Genomic DNA, 13575 nt, shown 5'->3' with positions numbered 1-13575 from the left:
CCCATGATCCGATCTGTTAAAAACTGTCCCCCACCACCACTACCCTCTCCCCCCGTGCACAAACGTCTGAATTTTTTACATTGGGATCAATTTTTAACCACCTATCAAGTCCTCTTTCCAAGCATTGTCGACTTGAATGGGCTTTTCAGTCCAGCTTGTCTGATTTGTGGCCATGATTCCCTCGCACAAAGACGAATAACTTGTTATTGACTGGAAGGACAGACGCCGCTGATGAGAAAAGGCATAATAGGGTTTCACTTCAGAGCATCTTGGCTTTCAAACACAAAAGTTTCATTGTGTGTTTGCGTATTGATGATGCATTGCTTCTTCTCAATGCCTTTTATTTTCTTGTCACACCAAATACTGCAGCCTGTCATTGGCTCGGCAGCTTCTTCTTCTTCTCTCTCTCTCTCTCTCTCTCTCTCTCTCTCTCTCTCTCTCTCTCTCTCTCTCTCTCTCTCTCTCTCTTTCTCTTTCTCTATCTCTCTCTATCTCTCTCTGTCTGTCTCTCTATGTCCTCAGTATATAATTGTTCAGCCTTCATGTTACACTCAGACACAACTGGTGCCATTGTCACAAACATTTGAACATGTTGTGCATCAAACATGAGCAGAAAGACTCCCACTTGGCTGCTAGTTAGAAGATATTTATCCATTTGAAAAAGACAACATCAGCTGAACTAAAGCAAAAGAGTCACTTTAGCACAAAGAGCTAACAGAATTAGTCACGTCTGAGGCAAGGTCACTGTGCCACCTCCCACACTCTTGGCAGCCGGCAGCTACTCCAGGGAAAAACTTTTTGCACATTTGAAGCTACGAGTCATTAGCGATGCTGATAGAAACACACTTTAATTAAGACTGCAGCGTTTTGGACTTAGATGTCACATCTGAAGATTAATAAGTAATATCAGGGGTGTGGTGGTATGCAAATAGAACAGACATGCCTCCGAGCTAAACTGGTGCACTCGTATCACCGAAACAGAGCCAAATTAGCATGCTGGAACACAAGTGCTCGGTGCCCCCCTCCTAGGCTGAAGTGCTTGGCTCCATTTGTGGGCAAAATATTACCAGCCAGCTGCTCGCTAGATAACAAATAAGAACTGGAGCAGCAGAGGGTTGGAACATACGCTTGCTTGTCTGGTTTCACCCTCGCAAAAAAATCTGGTTTGCCTGGAAAGAAAAGGTCACAAGACTATTGTAAGGTCACTGGCCACTTCTTCTTGTTGGCTTCTTGACATGTTTATAAGCAGGAAACTGAAGCTGCTTCTTGTTAAATTCTCTATAAGTTGTTCTGGACATGTGGGTTAGCCGAATGTCTACAAAACCTAATAATTGCGTTTCCTTTCCGAAATAAATTGGTATGAGAAAATGAGACAATGTGTTCCAGGACGTGAAACCAGTCATTTTAAAGTGGGTTGGTCACTGGGCACGTACTGTGAAAAGGTTTTTCATTCATTTTTTGAATACACTACACACTACACCTTCAAATAGTCCATGTGGTACCTTTAACGATTCACAGTTTTCTAATTACATTTTGCTTGAAAACTTTAATTTAAACAGAGTATTTGTAAAGCCAATACTCTTGTTCATATCACCTCAGTAAATTCTCACTAAAAGTATACAAACAATGACGGTGAATTGCCGAGCAGCTCTCATACACATCATCCTTCAGATACGGCCTCTCGCTTCTCTCAAAGTCACACAGTTACATTTGACCTCCTGATGACTGCTGAGCTTCCTCCAGCATGAAAAACATCTATATAAGCTGAGCCGCAGCCTTCATGTCATATTAAAGCACTTACAGCCCTGTAATGTTTCTTTTGAATCCCAGCAACAAAGGACCGTACAGTCGACGCGGTGTATGCCACCTTGACTCTCTATTCCCGCTTACTATAACGATCTTCAGAGCCACCTGCACTCTGACCTGTTCCTCTCTTTCTCCTTCACTCAGAAGAAGGCAGACTACTTTTGTGAAATGATTAGGAAACACAGGGGTGTGTTACCGAGGCCGGTCTCCTGGCAAAGTCACCTCGACAGGTGCCGGCGTGCGTCTTTTAATTTTCCGCCGCGGCATTAATGCAAAGGTAATTACGCGTGCAGTATGAGAAAAACAAGCAAACAGTATTTGAGGAAAGGTTATGGTTGGAAGCTAAACCACCTTAATTAAGTCATTAATCTGGCCAGACGTAACGCATTTCTCCCGTAATGCTCTGGTTAGGTGTCATTTGTGCCTGCCTGCTGGTTTGCTGTACTCTGATTTGGATGATTTACAGCCGGCTTGTGTGTGTGTGTGTGTGCGTGCATGGTTGTGAGGGATTATTACAATGACAAGCGAGCACTTTTGACTGTAACTCATGGGCTTTGATGGTTTTTGTGTGTCTCTGACAAAGACGGGAGATGAATGTGTCTGCTTGACATTTATGGTTTATGCGTCTTGTGTTTCTTTTTTTTCTTTTCTGTCATTTGTGTTGTTGGAAAGCAAACGTATATCATTATTAAAGAACGCTGGCGATGATGCCCCCCTGTATTTATGATACTCGCTCGTGTCTCTCTGCTTTGCAGGCGTCTGGCGTCGGCAATTAAGCGGGGCCAGAGCTACTTCCACCTCCTGCAGAAAGAAGAACGGGAGGAGCAGGAGGCGGAGGAGAGGCGGCGGATGAGGAGGGAGGAGCAGCTGAGAACAGAGCCACGACCTCCCAGTTTCTCCTCTGACTCAGACAGCGATTCAGAGGGGTGAGGCAACAACTCACATCAGCTCAGTTTCATGCTGTCTCACGGTTTCTCTCGCTGGCATAATTTATCAGCTTGGATGCAAGCCGTGTGCAGTGTATAATGTGGACTATACGTGTATTTTGCTAAGGTCTTCAGTTTTAAGACTACTTAACGCTGCACTAATCAATATTTTCCTATAATATCAAATGACGAACACACAGAAAATTCTGTTCACCTCAGCTCTACAGATAGTTAAGGTTTTAATTTGGTTTTATAGCTTAATACCTAATTGTTTTGGCAACCTTTTCAGCTCCCATTAAGCTTTTTTCCCCCAGCAGCAGTAAGCAGCTTTTTTATTTTGCAAAAAGTCTCAGATAAACCCACTGTATCGCACCCACCCAGTTCTGTGACAAACTTCTGTTAGCTGGCTATATAACCTTTAATCACTATACCGAATATTAAAAGCTAATTCAAACACACTCCGCAAAACGTACACATTTTATCAATGTAATAATTTGTTCGATAATGTTTTTACATTTTTCTGATTTTAATATATCCTTACATTCAATCAAAGTATATTGCCCAGCCAGCATAATGCAAAACCATGTGATTGACCTGCTGTATGACTGTGTCGGTCTGTCATCAAGTTCCAATCAAAACTGCTTGAAATAAGTCCAGTGGGTCTAGTACATGTTTTGGCATGTAACTCTATCAAAACCTCTAATAATACTATATTTTATTGTTACATTGTTATATTCTCGTGTTATATAATATATAATTCTGCACAGTATTCTTACATAAAGAATATTTACATACAATATCTCCTACATATTTACACTGCGTAACTATCCTGTGCAATTCTTGCTTTTATCCTGTGCCATCCGATTGTCTATGTGCAATTATATTCATATTTATATATGTGTATTGCGTCACATCATGTGTACATTACTGCTATGGGTGAAAGTTCCTGTGCAGTTGTCCTCCTTGGTCATATAGTCTTATTAGTATTACTTTAACTTTTTAAAATTTTTTATCTCGTTTCATTTGCATCCATCATTCTGTCACGGTTGTTCTGCTTCTAGCTCTTGAGCTGTTGCAGCAATGGCTTTTCCCCTGGTGAGGGATCAATAAATTCTCATCAGATCTTATCTTTTATGTTAAAATATCAAAATATTGAACTCCTGTCAAACCAACATGCAAATGCTACAGTTCAGATATGGAGTCGATCAATCAAAGCTAATTGAGGTCATTCTAATATCATCGACCTCACCGCCCTCAACCTCAGATATCATTAAAAAGCTAACAGAACTTTGTCTCTGCTGCGTTCAGGTGGCCGCTCCCTGCAAGACCCAGATGCTCAGGTGTGGATGAGGCGAATGAGGCGAGGCCACGCAGGAGGAAGAACCAGTCAGAGCGGCCTTTCACCCCGGTCCATCACTCTCTGACCTCCCCTCTGCTGAGTGAAACACCAAGGTGAGGTTACTGTATTCTGTTCAGCTTATTCCTTCTGCATTATTCAAGATGGTGGCCTTTCAATGAACCGTTAAGGCATTCAAGGGTTAGAAGCTGTCTAGTGGTTGAGATCTGAGTTTTGTTGATTCTACTGTTGCTGCTGATTGAGGTGGAATTAGAGTGCAGTCTGTTCAGACCACCCCGAACCCAGAGAGGCTGAGCTCGCTCCTGGTTTATGTGCGCTGCCAGGGATGTGAGTTTCAGCGATGGTCTTACTAAAACATTATCCTACAAAAAGCACTTCTAGAGTTAACAGCTGGACTTCACGTTCACTCCACACCCTCCACCCCGAGCAGCGACCAGAAAGCAGTGGCGTGCTTGTCATTTCCGGTGAGCAAGATGTGAGAAACACAGCTGCTTTGCTTTGTCCTTCAGGCTGTCATTTTCAGTTTATAACCTTCACATACACAATGCTCTTACCCTGTTGTGCTGTACTTCACCATATGCGGTGTGTGTAGTAGGTACGGGCTCTGGTGGCTTTTTGCTGAATTTCCGCTGCACAGAGAACTTCATATTGTGAAGGTCTTCGAGGTCGCAAGATGAGAACGTTCAAGTTTGTGACCCTCAAAACAAATTATTTGTGGAACTGTAGCATCAAGTAAGAATAACTTTACACATCCAAGAGAATGGGATCAGTTAGTACCTCGTATTTAAATTATTCAGCGTAGTTAGGTGTGACATCTGAATCTTTTTTTTCTGCTATTATGATCACACAATTCATGCTCTGTTTTAATGAGGTCAGAGGTTTTCTATGCATTTTTCAAAAGCACGCCTTGTACCGAAGCATAGGTAAAGGTGAGATTTCTTTGGGAAAACATTTGATTTTAAGGAATCACTGCACCCTCCTCCGTCAGTCAGTGTTCATCCGTTTGATTCATGTCAAACAGCTGTGTTAGTACGCCTCAGCAAACATCAAACAAAGAAAAGCAAACAGGCAGATCGCTGAATATTTAATACGAAACATCTGACAGTGAGAGATACTCCTGATGCTTTCATTTTGTATTTCTTTTATACAGCTGACTCCTTTGATGATGCGTGAACCAGAGCTAACCTTTCTAAAAAACGTGACAGAAAAAAAAGTTTTTCTCTGACAAATCCGCCTTGTCAGAAGCTCAGCTGTCGGCTGACAGCGTGCACACACAGAACTCGGGTTCGCAACTGTAACATTTAAGCACCTTCTGTTCTGCACGCGTTGTGCACTGCTTTGATCTTTTACAGAGGATCTGATGGCAACGCTGCCTACAATACACATTTACAAGCTGCTGAACAAAAGTGCAGTACTGTATGTCTCCTCCATTGTGATGAAGCTGAAAATGATTAGATGTCATAGATTTCAAACTAGGAGATACCTGTTGTAGTTAAAGAGCTGAGGTATGTTGTAATAATGTAAAAATGGCTAAATTGCCATCATTTAATCATAAACTTTCATCATACTATTTAATGTTTGAATAACCATCAGAAATACAGTGATGACAACAGTGAAGTACAGGTCTGAAAGTTGTAAGATATAATTTTTTGATTTTAATAGTTTTAAGACACTGTAATGTCAGTGTGATGTCAATAACTTGTTCTCTAAAGCACCCTTAAAAGGTGTGTAAACTCACAAAAACACACAAATGCTATTACAGCGTGTCTTTCTTACTTTCAAACACATAAATGAACTGCGTTAAACATGCCTGTGATTGATTTGTACATGTGTATCAAATCCATGTAGTAGCTTTGATCTTATATCAAGTAATTTTCATTAGCAGATATAAGTTTTAATAGAATTGTTTGTTTTTTGGTAAATAAATGAGTAATAGCAAGCTGTAGAATTCTAAAAAAAAGTTATTGGTCAATGATAGAATTATTTCCAAAAAAATAAATCTACTGAAATTCAATTACGAGAATCTCTTGACATTTTAAAAGAATGAATCTCCTCATGTGTTAATTACAGGAAGCCCTTAATGACCGTAGGTTCAATTATTTTTCATGAGGTAATTACCACAAGATGATAAAGAAATCGTTTTTTCCTGATAACGGATTAATTGATCTCATTATCTGGAGAAAACAAGATAAATCAACCTATTTTTAATCCATCACAAGAAACAAAAGGTCATTCCATCTTACTACTTACAGCCTAATGTTTACTAGGTCAGTGGCGCCGTGTCGGCCTGCATACATGGCGTCTTGACGAGTGTGGCAGCTGAAAATGTCAGAGTCGGGAATCAGACTGCATTATAGTGTTATTTATTTATAAACATACTTTATTAGCCTATAAGTTTCAAACACCCACTGATGTGGGTAGCTTCCCCCCCTCTGCCAGTGAGAGGTATTTGCCCTCTAGACATTATTGTATGTAAGAATATTGTTACACCTCTCCTTCAGAGATGCAGTAATGTTAATACCCTCTTATCAAAACACTAGATTGAACATTCAAATAGCTGAAATTCATAAAAATTTGCTTTGAAACTTTCAAACCCACTTCACAGAGCAGTGTGTGTATGTAATGGTCCACTCTGATGAATCTGTGATCGATAAATGGTCTTACTGTCTCAGGAAAACAATACTTGTTATTTCAGGATAATGATGATAATAATAATGGAGGAAATGTGTTTGACCTATGGAAGTTTATGGCTTGCACAGTAGATTACACAATTAAGTTTTTCCAACACATGATGAAGCTGAGATGTTTTAAACCCTTGTGGCAAGTCAAAGTCAAGTTAAAAATCCTTAAATCCATCCATCCATCCATCCATCTTCTTCCGGTTATCCAAGGCCGGTTTGCGGGGACAGCTGTCTGAGTAGGGACACCCAGACCTCCCTCTCCCCGGACACTTCCTCTAGCTCTTTCGGGAGGATCCCAGGCCAGCCGAGTGACAAAGTCACTCCAGCCTGTCCTGAGTCTTCCTCGAGGTCTCCTCCCGGCGGGGCATGCCAGGAACACCTCCCGAGGAAGGTGTCCAGAAGGCATCCGCTACAGATGCCTGATCCACCTCAGCTGGCTCCTCTCGATGTGGAGGAGCAGCGGCTCTACTCCGAGCTCCTCCCAGGTGACAGAGCTCCTCACCCTATCTCTAAGGGAGCGCCCCACCACCCTGCAGAGGAAACTTATTTCTGCCGCTTATATCTGGGGTCTTATTTTTTCGGTTAGACCCAAATTTCATGACCATAGGTGAGGATAGGAACGTTGATTGACCGTTAAATTGAGAGCTTTGCCTTTCAGCTCAGCTCTTTCTTCACCACGACAGTCCGATACAACGACCATATTACTGCAGCCACTGCACCGTTACGCCTGTCAAATCCCGCACTCCATCCTTCCCTCACTCGTCAACAACAATCCTTATTAAATTACAAGTCAGTGTGAAGTCCTCCAGGTTTCTGAGTGGCTCCACATTTTAATATTTTCCTTTCAAAGCTATGAGTTTTTTTTTCTCACTATACTCCAACATTACCTGATCTAATAGCGAGATTTTAATGTTTTTGCTTTCAAATAAGAGTCCCAGGAGCTCAGTTGGTTGAGTGGGCGTCTCATGTACAGAGGCCCTGTTCAAGTCCGACCCCTGGGCCTTTACTGCATCCCCCCTCTCTCTCATGCCATTTCTTGTCATCGCGAATTGCTGTCCTGTCATTAAGCCCTGAACAGGCCGCATTCCATATCTATAAATGTGCTGTTTGACATTGAAAAAACTAAAAAATACATCATAATATAGTGTATTACAAACCATATATTGATAATTTCTATACCAATAATGAATGCTGAATATGACAGTGGATGCTCAGGTGTTCTCTCAGGCTGGCGCCCTCATCTTTATGGACAGTCCTCTGTGTTTTACATTTGTCTTTTCACTGTTCCTCCGGGACACATCCCCAGCCTGTGTTTATGATCCATCACCTCCAACTCAACATGCATTTCCTCTGACACTGCATTACTGCCACTGCCAGAATACAGCCTTGTTTTCTGGCGAGACCTCTGGAAAATAACAACCCTGTTCAAAGGCTGTTACCTGACATCTGACAAATCCCAATCTAGCAGACTATCTGCCTGGCAGACAAATGGCCCGGTCGATAATGAAAAGAGCTCGGAGCGACCCGGGGCAGCAACATTGGAGAGCAGGTGGGTGGGGGGAGGCGAGGCAGAATTCATGTTGTATTGTTTGACGTGTTAGGAGAGATCATGGGAATGGATGTGGTCATAAAACTTCGAAGCGTGAAAGTGTCCGGGTGACGGACGGCACCGCTTGACTGCAGGTGACACTGTAACCAAGCTTTTAGAGGGATGGCGTGTTTTGCATTTGTTTGCACAACAACAGCTCCCGCATTGAAGAGCTGGGCCTCTCGTGTCAGTGTTTTCATACACTCATTGTACCTGCAATAGACGACTTGACGTGAAGTGAGGAGTGTTTGTTATGATTGGGTTTTGCAGTGGCAAGTTTAAACCATCGGAGGGGGCAGTACACCATAGGAGGGCTGAGAGGAAGACACCATTCACCCTATTACAAGTCACTGTAACATTAGATTGATTTTTGAGGCAAGTCACATGATGCAGCTTTAACGTTTCACCCCATCAATGCCAGCAACACGTTTCAAAGGTTGGACATAAGCAACAAAGTAAACAAATAAAGTTGTGGAAACCTTGAACGACATCTCTTTGGCACATTCCACAGGTGAACAGGTTCATAAGAGGTGATAGTATCATACTTGCAACACAGTCCCAACTTTAGTGAATCAGAGTTATAATCCAGGTCTTGAATGCTGCTTTTCATGACAAATATTTCTATATTTTCAATGTTTTGAGTGTTTTTTCTGATAAAGAAAATCTTGGAATTGAAATAAAAGCATATTGATGGACGCTTCAGATAAAATGGGCACAGATGTTGAAGTTCATGCCTTTGTGTGCCGTTTGCAGGAAGGTCATCTACCGCCAGCTCTGCTGCCTGAATTGGCTGCTGGAGGCCCTGACTCTGGATCGCTCCGGCAGAGTCGGCCCCCTCACTGCCTGCTGGGACCCCAAGTAAGTCATCCTGGGGGTCAAAGGTTGTTACCACCCACACACAAGTACCCAGTGGTCAGTTAAAACTAATGTATGAATAAGAATTTGCCTTTTAAAGCCGCCATGAGCATGATCATGCTCTAAAAATACACCCAAACAGCCCCCCTCCTGTTTAATGCCTACTTTATTCCTGATGCAGCAGCTCTGTTATCACGTCTCATGATTCCATGGTAGTGAAGCTTAAAAGTGCATCATGTAGTTTTTGGGGAAGAAATTTCATTGACTTATTTTTTGGTTTTTATACCTAAACAAACTAAATGAACAAAGTCCTTCATTGTCATGGCCAAATCCACTGAATAAGCAAACTGACCTTAAGGACAGCACAGTTTCATCCTGTTTCACCTTGGGGACCTTATTTTTCCTCTGAGTACAGCTTGATTATTCTGTCATGGGAAAGAAAGGGGCACTATTTAGTTTGGACAAACAAGCTCTCCTTGTTTTCATGACCGAATCCACTCAAGCTGACCTCGAAGGACAACACAGTTCTCTGCAACCTTTCTTGCATAGTGCCCCTTTAAGGTCACAAAGGAGCATCTCAAATATTTTATATGAATATTCTTTTTGAATATTTGTGTATTATATCAATTGTTTGACAAGATAATGGTGCACTTCAGGGTGAGGAATGAGACAGAAATGCACATAGAGCATAAGGATTATGGCATCCTAACTCACACTCTCACAAAGCTCCCCATACATAATACATTAGCCGTCATTTATTAATGAATGATCCCACAGTCTGGAGCCCTAAACCAAAGCATGAGTGACATATCCATCAGCAACCAGCTCATTGCAACGCTGACCTCTGAGCACCGGCCGTCAAGTAACTCCCGTCGCATCCACGCGGTTCCGCAGCGAGCCACCTGAAGAGATGCTGCATGTGTACTGTTGAGAGCCGCTGATGAAGGGTGGTGGTGATCAGGAGCTGCAGGCGCGAGCTGACAGTGCTGGATGAATTATAAAGTCCAAAGTTCCGGAGGGGTTCCAGGCTTAGCGAGGAGATTGCATTCTTCCATCTTCGTCCGCTCACTCACCCCTCCTCCCCCCACCGCCACCTCCAGGTTTCATTGACCCACCACAGGGAGTCCAGGGAGAGGAAGAGGATAGAAAGTGCAGAAACAGCAGCTGTGGGGTGCTCAAACTCATTCGCTTAACCCACAGGATTACACAAATGTAGTCTGCTTTCAGTCCTTGAAGATGCTTCTCTTGCCTTGGTATTGATCCACACTGATATGGTCTCTCTCCAAGTGTCAGAGTAGACCTGGACTGTGAGAACAGATGAATTCATAAAGTCTAAAAGCAATTGTACGGCACTCGGTCACAGTGGCTCCTTGTAGAATGTAGCCCAGGAATATTATTGCACACCACTGTAAGCCTTGAATAATTGATAGAAGAATAAAAAGAAAAGAAAATAGCAGGAGGAAAGGGAGGACAAAGAGCTACAAAGAGAATTTTTTTTTTCTCTACCCAAACGTCATCATGTTACAGCCTCCAGGGCCGTCGCTCAGCTTCAAATCCAATTTCCCAGAAAGTCTTAAGCTTTATGGGCCAAATGATCCAGCTGAGGTATTACTGTACAGGAAGACAAGGAGAGGATGAAATGAAACATTATCACAAGGTTACGACACTGCTGGGCCCTCCACCAGGCGGGCAGCTCTGATGCTGGGCATCAATCTGAAACACTGCACAGTTTTTACGATAAGATGAATTATGATTTTGATAATGGCCGGAGCGACTCTCGAGCTGTCTCTGCCTCGAAGGGCGGTGTCGACTTGTGGTGAGTCGCAGAAGGTCACCGGAGTGATGAATGTATCACAGCAGCGGCTATTATTTTCCATTGGCAGAGACCCTGGCCGAGGCAGGACCACAATAAAGACGCTGAAAAAAGAAAGAGCCATTGAGAACAAATGGGAGCAGTTTCTTTCAACCAAGGTATCTCTCACTCTGATTTACTCGTTTTATTTTTTGTATTTATTTGGATTCACATCATATACCCAAAAGTATATTGATATCCCTCTCCTCATACTTTTGTGTGGGGATGTATTCATGTTTTAGCGAGGACCGTTATCCAATTAAAGGATAAGTCTTGTGATATTCTGTTTCCCTTAATGTCCAAACCCAATAGTGATGTAATATTACTACAACTACTGTTGTCTGTGTAGGCAAAGTTTCAATACATCGTATTCCTCTGTGTCATGGAACTCCATTGCTCGGCAAAAACTATTTTAACGCATCATTTCACTGGTGTTCCTAAGACCATGAACTGAAACTACTGAAAAAATTCACAACAAATATAGTACTTTTCATTAAATCTACTAATGTTTTAAGATAGATATATGTTGTTTTTTTAAAAAAAATAAAATAAAAGACAAGTATATGCTGGCATCATGATTTGATTTGATTATGTTTCACGTGCCATCAAATGAAATAAAGATATGATGACAACGAATGTGTGATGCCACACAGACGCAATTGACCTCGATGCCAGACTTCAGTCTCCTAGGGTGAAAACTTTGTCTGCTGAAGGGTGGGGAAGTTTTTATGGACAGATCAGCCCATACAGCTGCTGGTCGCTGCTAAAAATAACTTTTATTAAATTTTTTGGCAAATGTTTGGAGAAGGCTCTTTCCTGCTTAAACATAAAAATGACCCCCCTGCACAAAGTGAGGTCTATAAACAGATGGTCTTTCCAGTTTGGCTTGGAGGAACTCCATCAAACACATTTATGATTACCATGAATGCCAAGCCCTATCACCCAGCGTCAGTGCTGGGCCTTACTCATGCTGATCTGGTGGCAAATTCCTGCAGCCACGGTCCAGATTCTGTCCGGATGACTTCCCACAAGAGTTGAGGCTGTCATAGCGGCACACAAACACCAGGGGTAACAGAATAAGATATTCAGCATGTAATGTTCAGACATCAACATACTTTTGGGTATTCATTTTCTCCATCTGTCTCTGTGAGTTCTGGACAGACGCTGATCCCAGCAGAAGGTTGGAGTTTGCCCAGAACTTATTTTTTCAAAGTCCTCTACCGGCCACGCTCTGCAGAAAGAGAGAAATCCTGCACGCTGACGCCTCTATTTACAGATGCTCTCTCTCTCTCTCTCTCTCTCTCTCTCTCTCTCTCTCTCTCTCTCTCTCTCTCTCTCTCTCTCTCTCTCTCTCTCTCTCTCTCTCTCTCAAACACATACACACACGATAAATGGAAAAAGCATGTGCATGTACTCACTCATGCTCGGGCACTGCTCTAAACCTCAAATCTTGATGCACAGAACATTAACTTAAACAGTCATGCAACATGCATACTTACACAGACAGACTGACTCAGTTGCAGCTTCATACACATATACCCATACACACACACACACACACACACACACACTTACTCCTCAGGGGACGGTAGTGTGTGGCAGTAGAGGACATTTGGAGAGCTGTTGCTGCCGTTGCTGGAGTGTTGTGCTTCCTTCCACCCTGATAATTAGGCTGATGGGAGCGTCACACACACTTAAGGCCCTGGTCTTCTCTGACAGACAGGCGGGGGAGAGGGAAGGGCATAAGGGAGAGAGGAGAGTGGAGGGAGGACGGGAGGGAGAGACGTGTCTGGCTCCTTTCTGTTGCTCATATGTCGTCCTGAGTTGAGAGATGGGTCTACCTGTGTGTGTGCCAAGCTGCTGCCTGTCGGCTTTTATCTGTGCGTGTGTGCGTGTGTGTGTGTGTGTGTGTGTGTGTGTGTTTGCATATTTCTGCACTCCAGATCAAACGTCTTCACGAGGAGCTGACATAAATTTGAGGCTTCTCTTCAGGCTTCTCATTAAAGAATATTATTATTATTATTACTACTATTATTTATTTTTTTTTTATTACAGGAATGTTTCACCATTTCTGCTTGTTTTGTCGCCTGTTGGTCCACTTTACTTTTTCCTAATGAAGAACTGGCCAAACACAGATGGCCAGGCATCACACTGAGATACAGCTCGCATGGCGAAAAAAATAGAACTTGATGCAAAAACAAAACTTTCAGAGATCTGAACCATCAGTAGTTACTGCCAGGTTTTGTTCAGTCCTTCAGAAGTAATACCAAGAGCCTCCATCCTGTGCTGACATTCAACAGTTGTACACAGAGAAAAGAGGCAATTATAGCCCATTAGATTCTCTGCTGACAGTAGCCTCAATACATGGCAGCCGTTAAAAAATGTTTTTGTTTTTTTTTAGGGCATGTGGCGTCTGCAAGCTCATGACCATTTTATAAGGCAATCTAAATGATGCAGGTTGAGATAGTGGGGTGAAAACACCAGAAACATGAATTATTAGATCTAATTTG

The 13575-nt window shown here is 42.5% G+C and overlaps 1 protein-coding gene across 5 annotated transcripts in view; it reads left to right on the top strand.

Moving 5' to 3' along the window:
* znrf3 (zinc and ring finger 3) overlaps positions 1 to 13575 on the top strand; it is a 130617-nt gene that overhangs the window by 7594 nt on the left and 109448 nt on the right. For 4 of the 5 annotated variants that reach the window (XM_037097381.1, XM_037097380.1, XM_037097382.1 and 1 more), the window contains 4 exons: positions 2562 to 2732; positions 4041 to 4184; positions 9112 to 9216; positions 11097 to 11184. In XM_037097381.1, the coding sequence (XP_036953276.1) occupies positions 2562 to 2732; positions 4041 to 4184; positions 9112 to 9216; positions 11097 to 11184 (508 nt within the window). Of the gene's footprint in view, positions 1 to 2561; positions 2733 to 4040; positions 4185 to 9111; positions 9217 to 11096; positions 11185 to 13575 lie in introns of those variants that run through there. The other variant, XM_037097384.1, reaches the window with a different exon arrangement.

The sequence above is a fragment of the Acanthopagrus latus genome, chromosome 5, assembly GCF_904848185.1.
Source record: "Acanthopagrus latus isolate v.2019 chromosome 5, fAcaLat1.1, whole genome shotgun sequence".
In the NCBI taxonomy this organism is placed as follows: domain Eukaryota; kingdom Metazoa; phylum Chordata; class Actinopteri; order Spariformes; family Sparidae; genus Acanthopagrus; species Acanthopagrus latus.
This window is presented reverse-complemented; position numbering and strand designations above follow the sequence as displayed.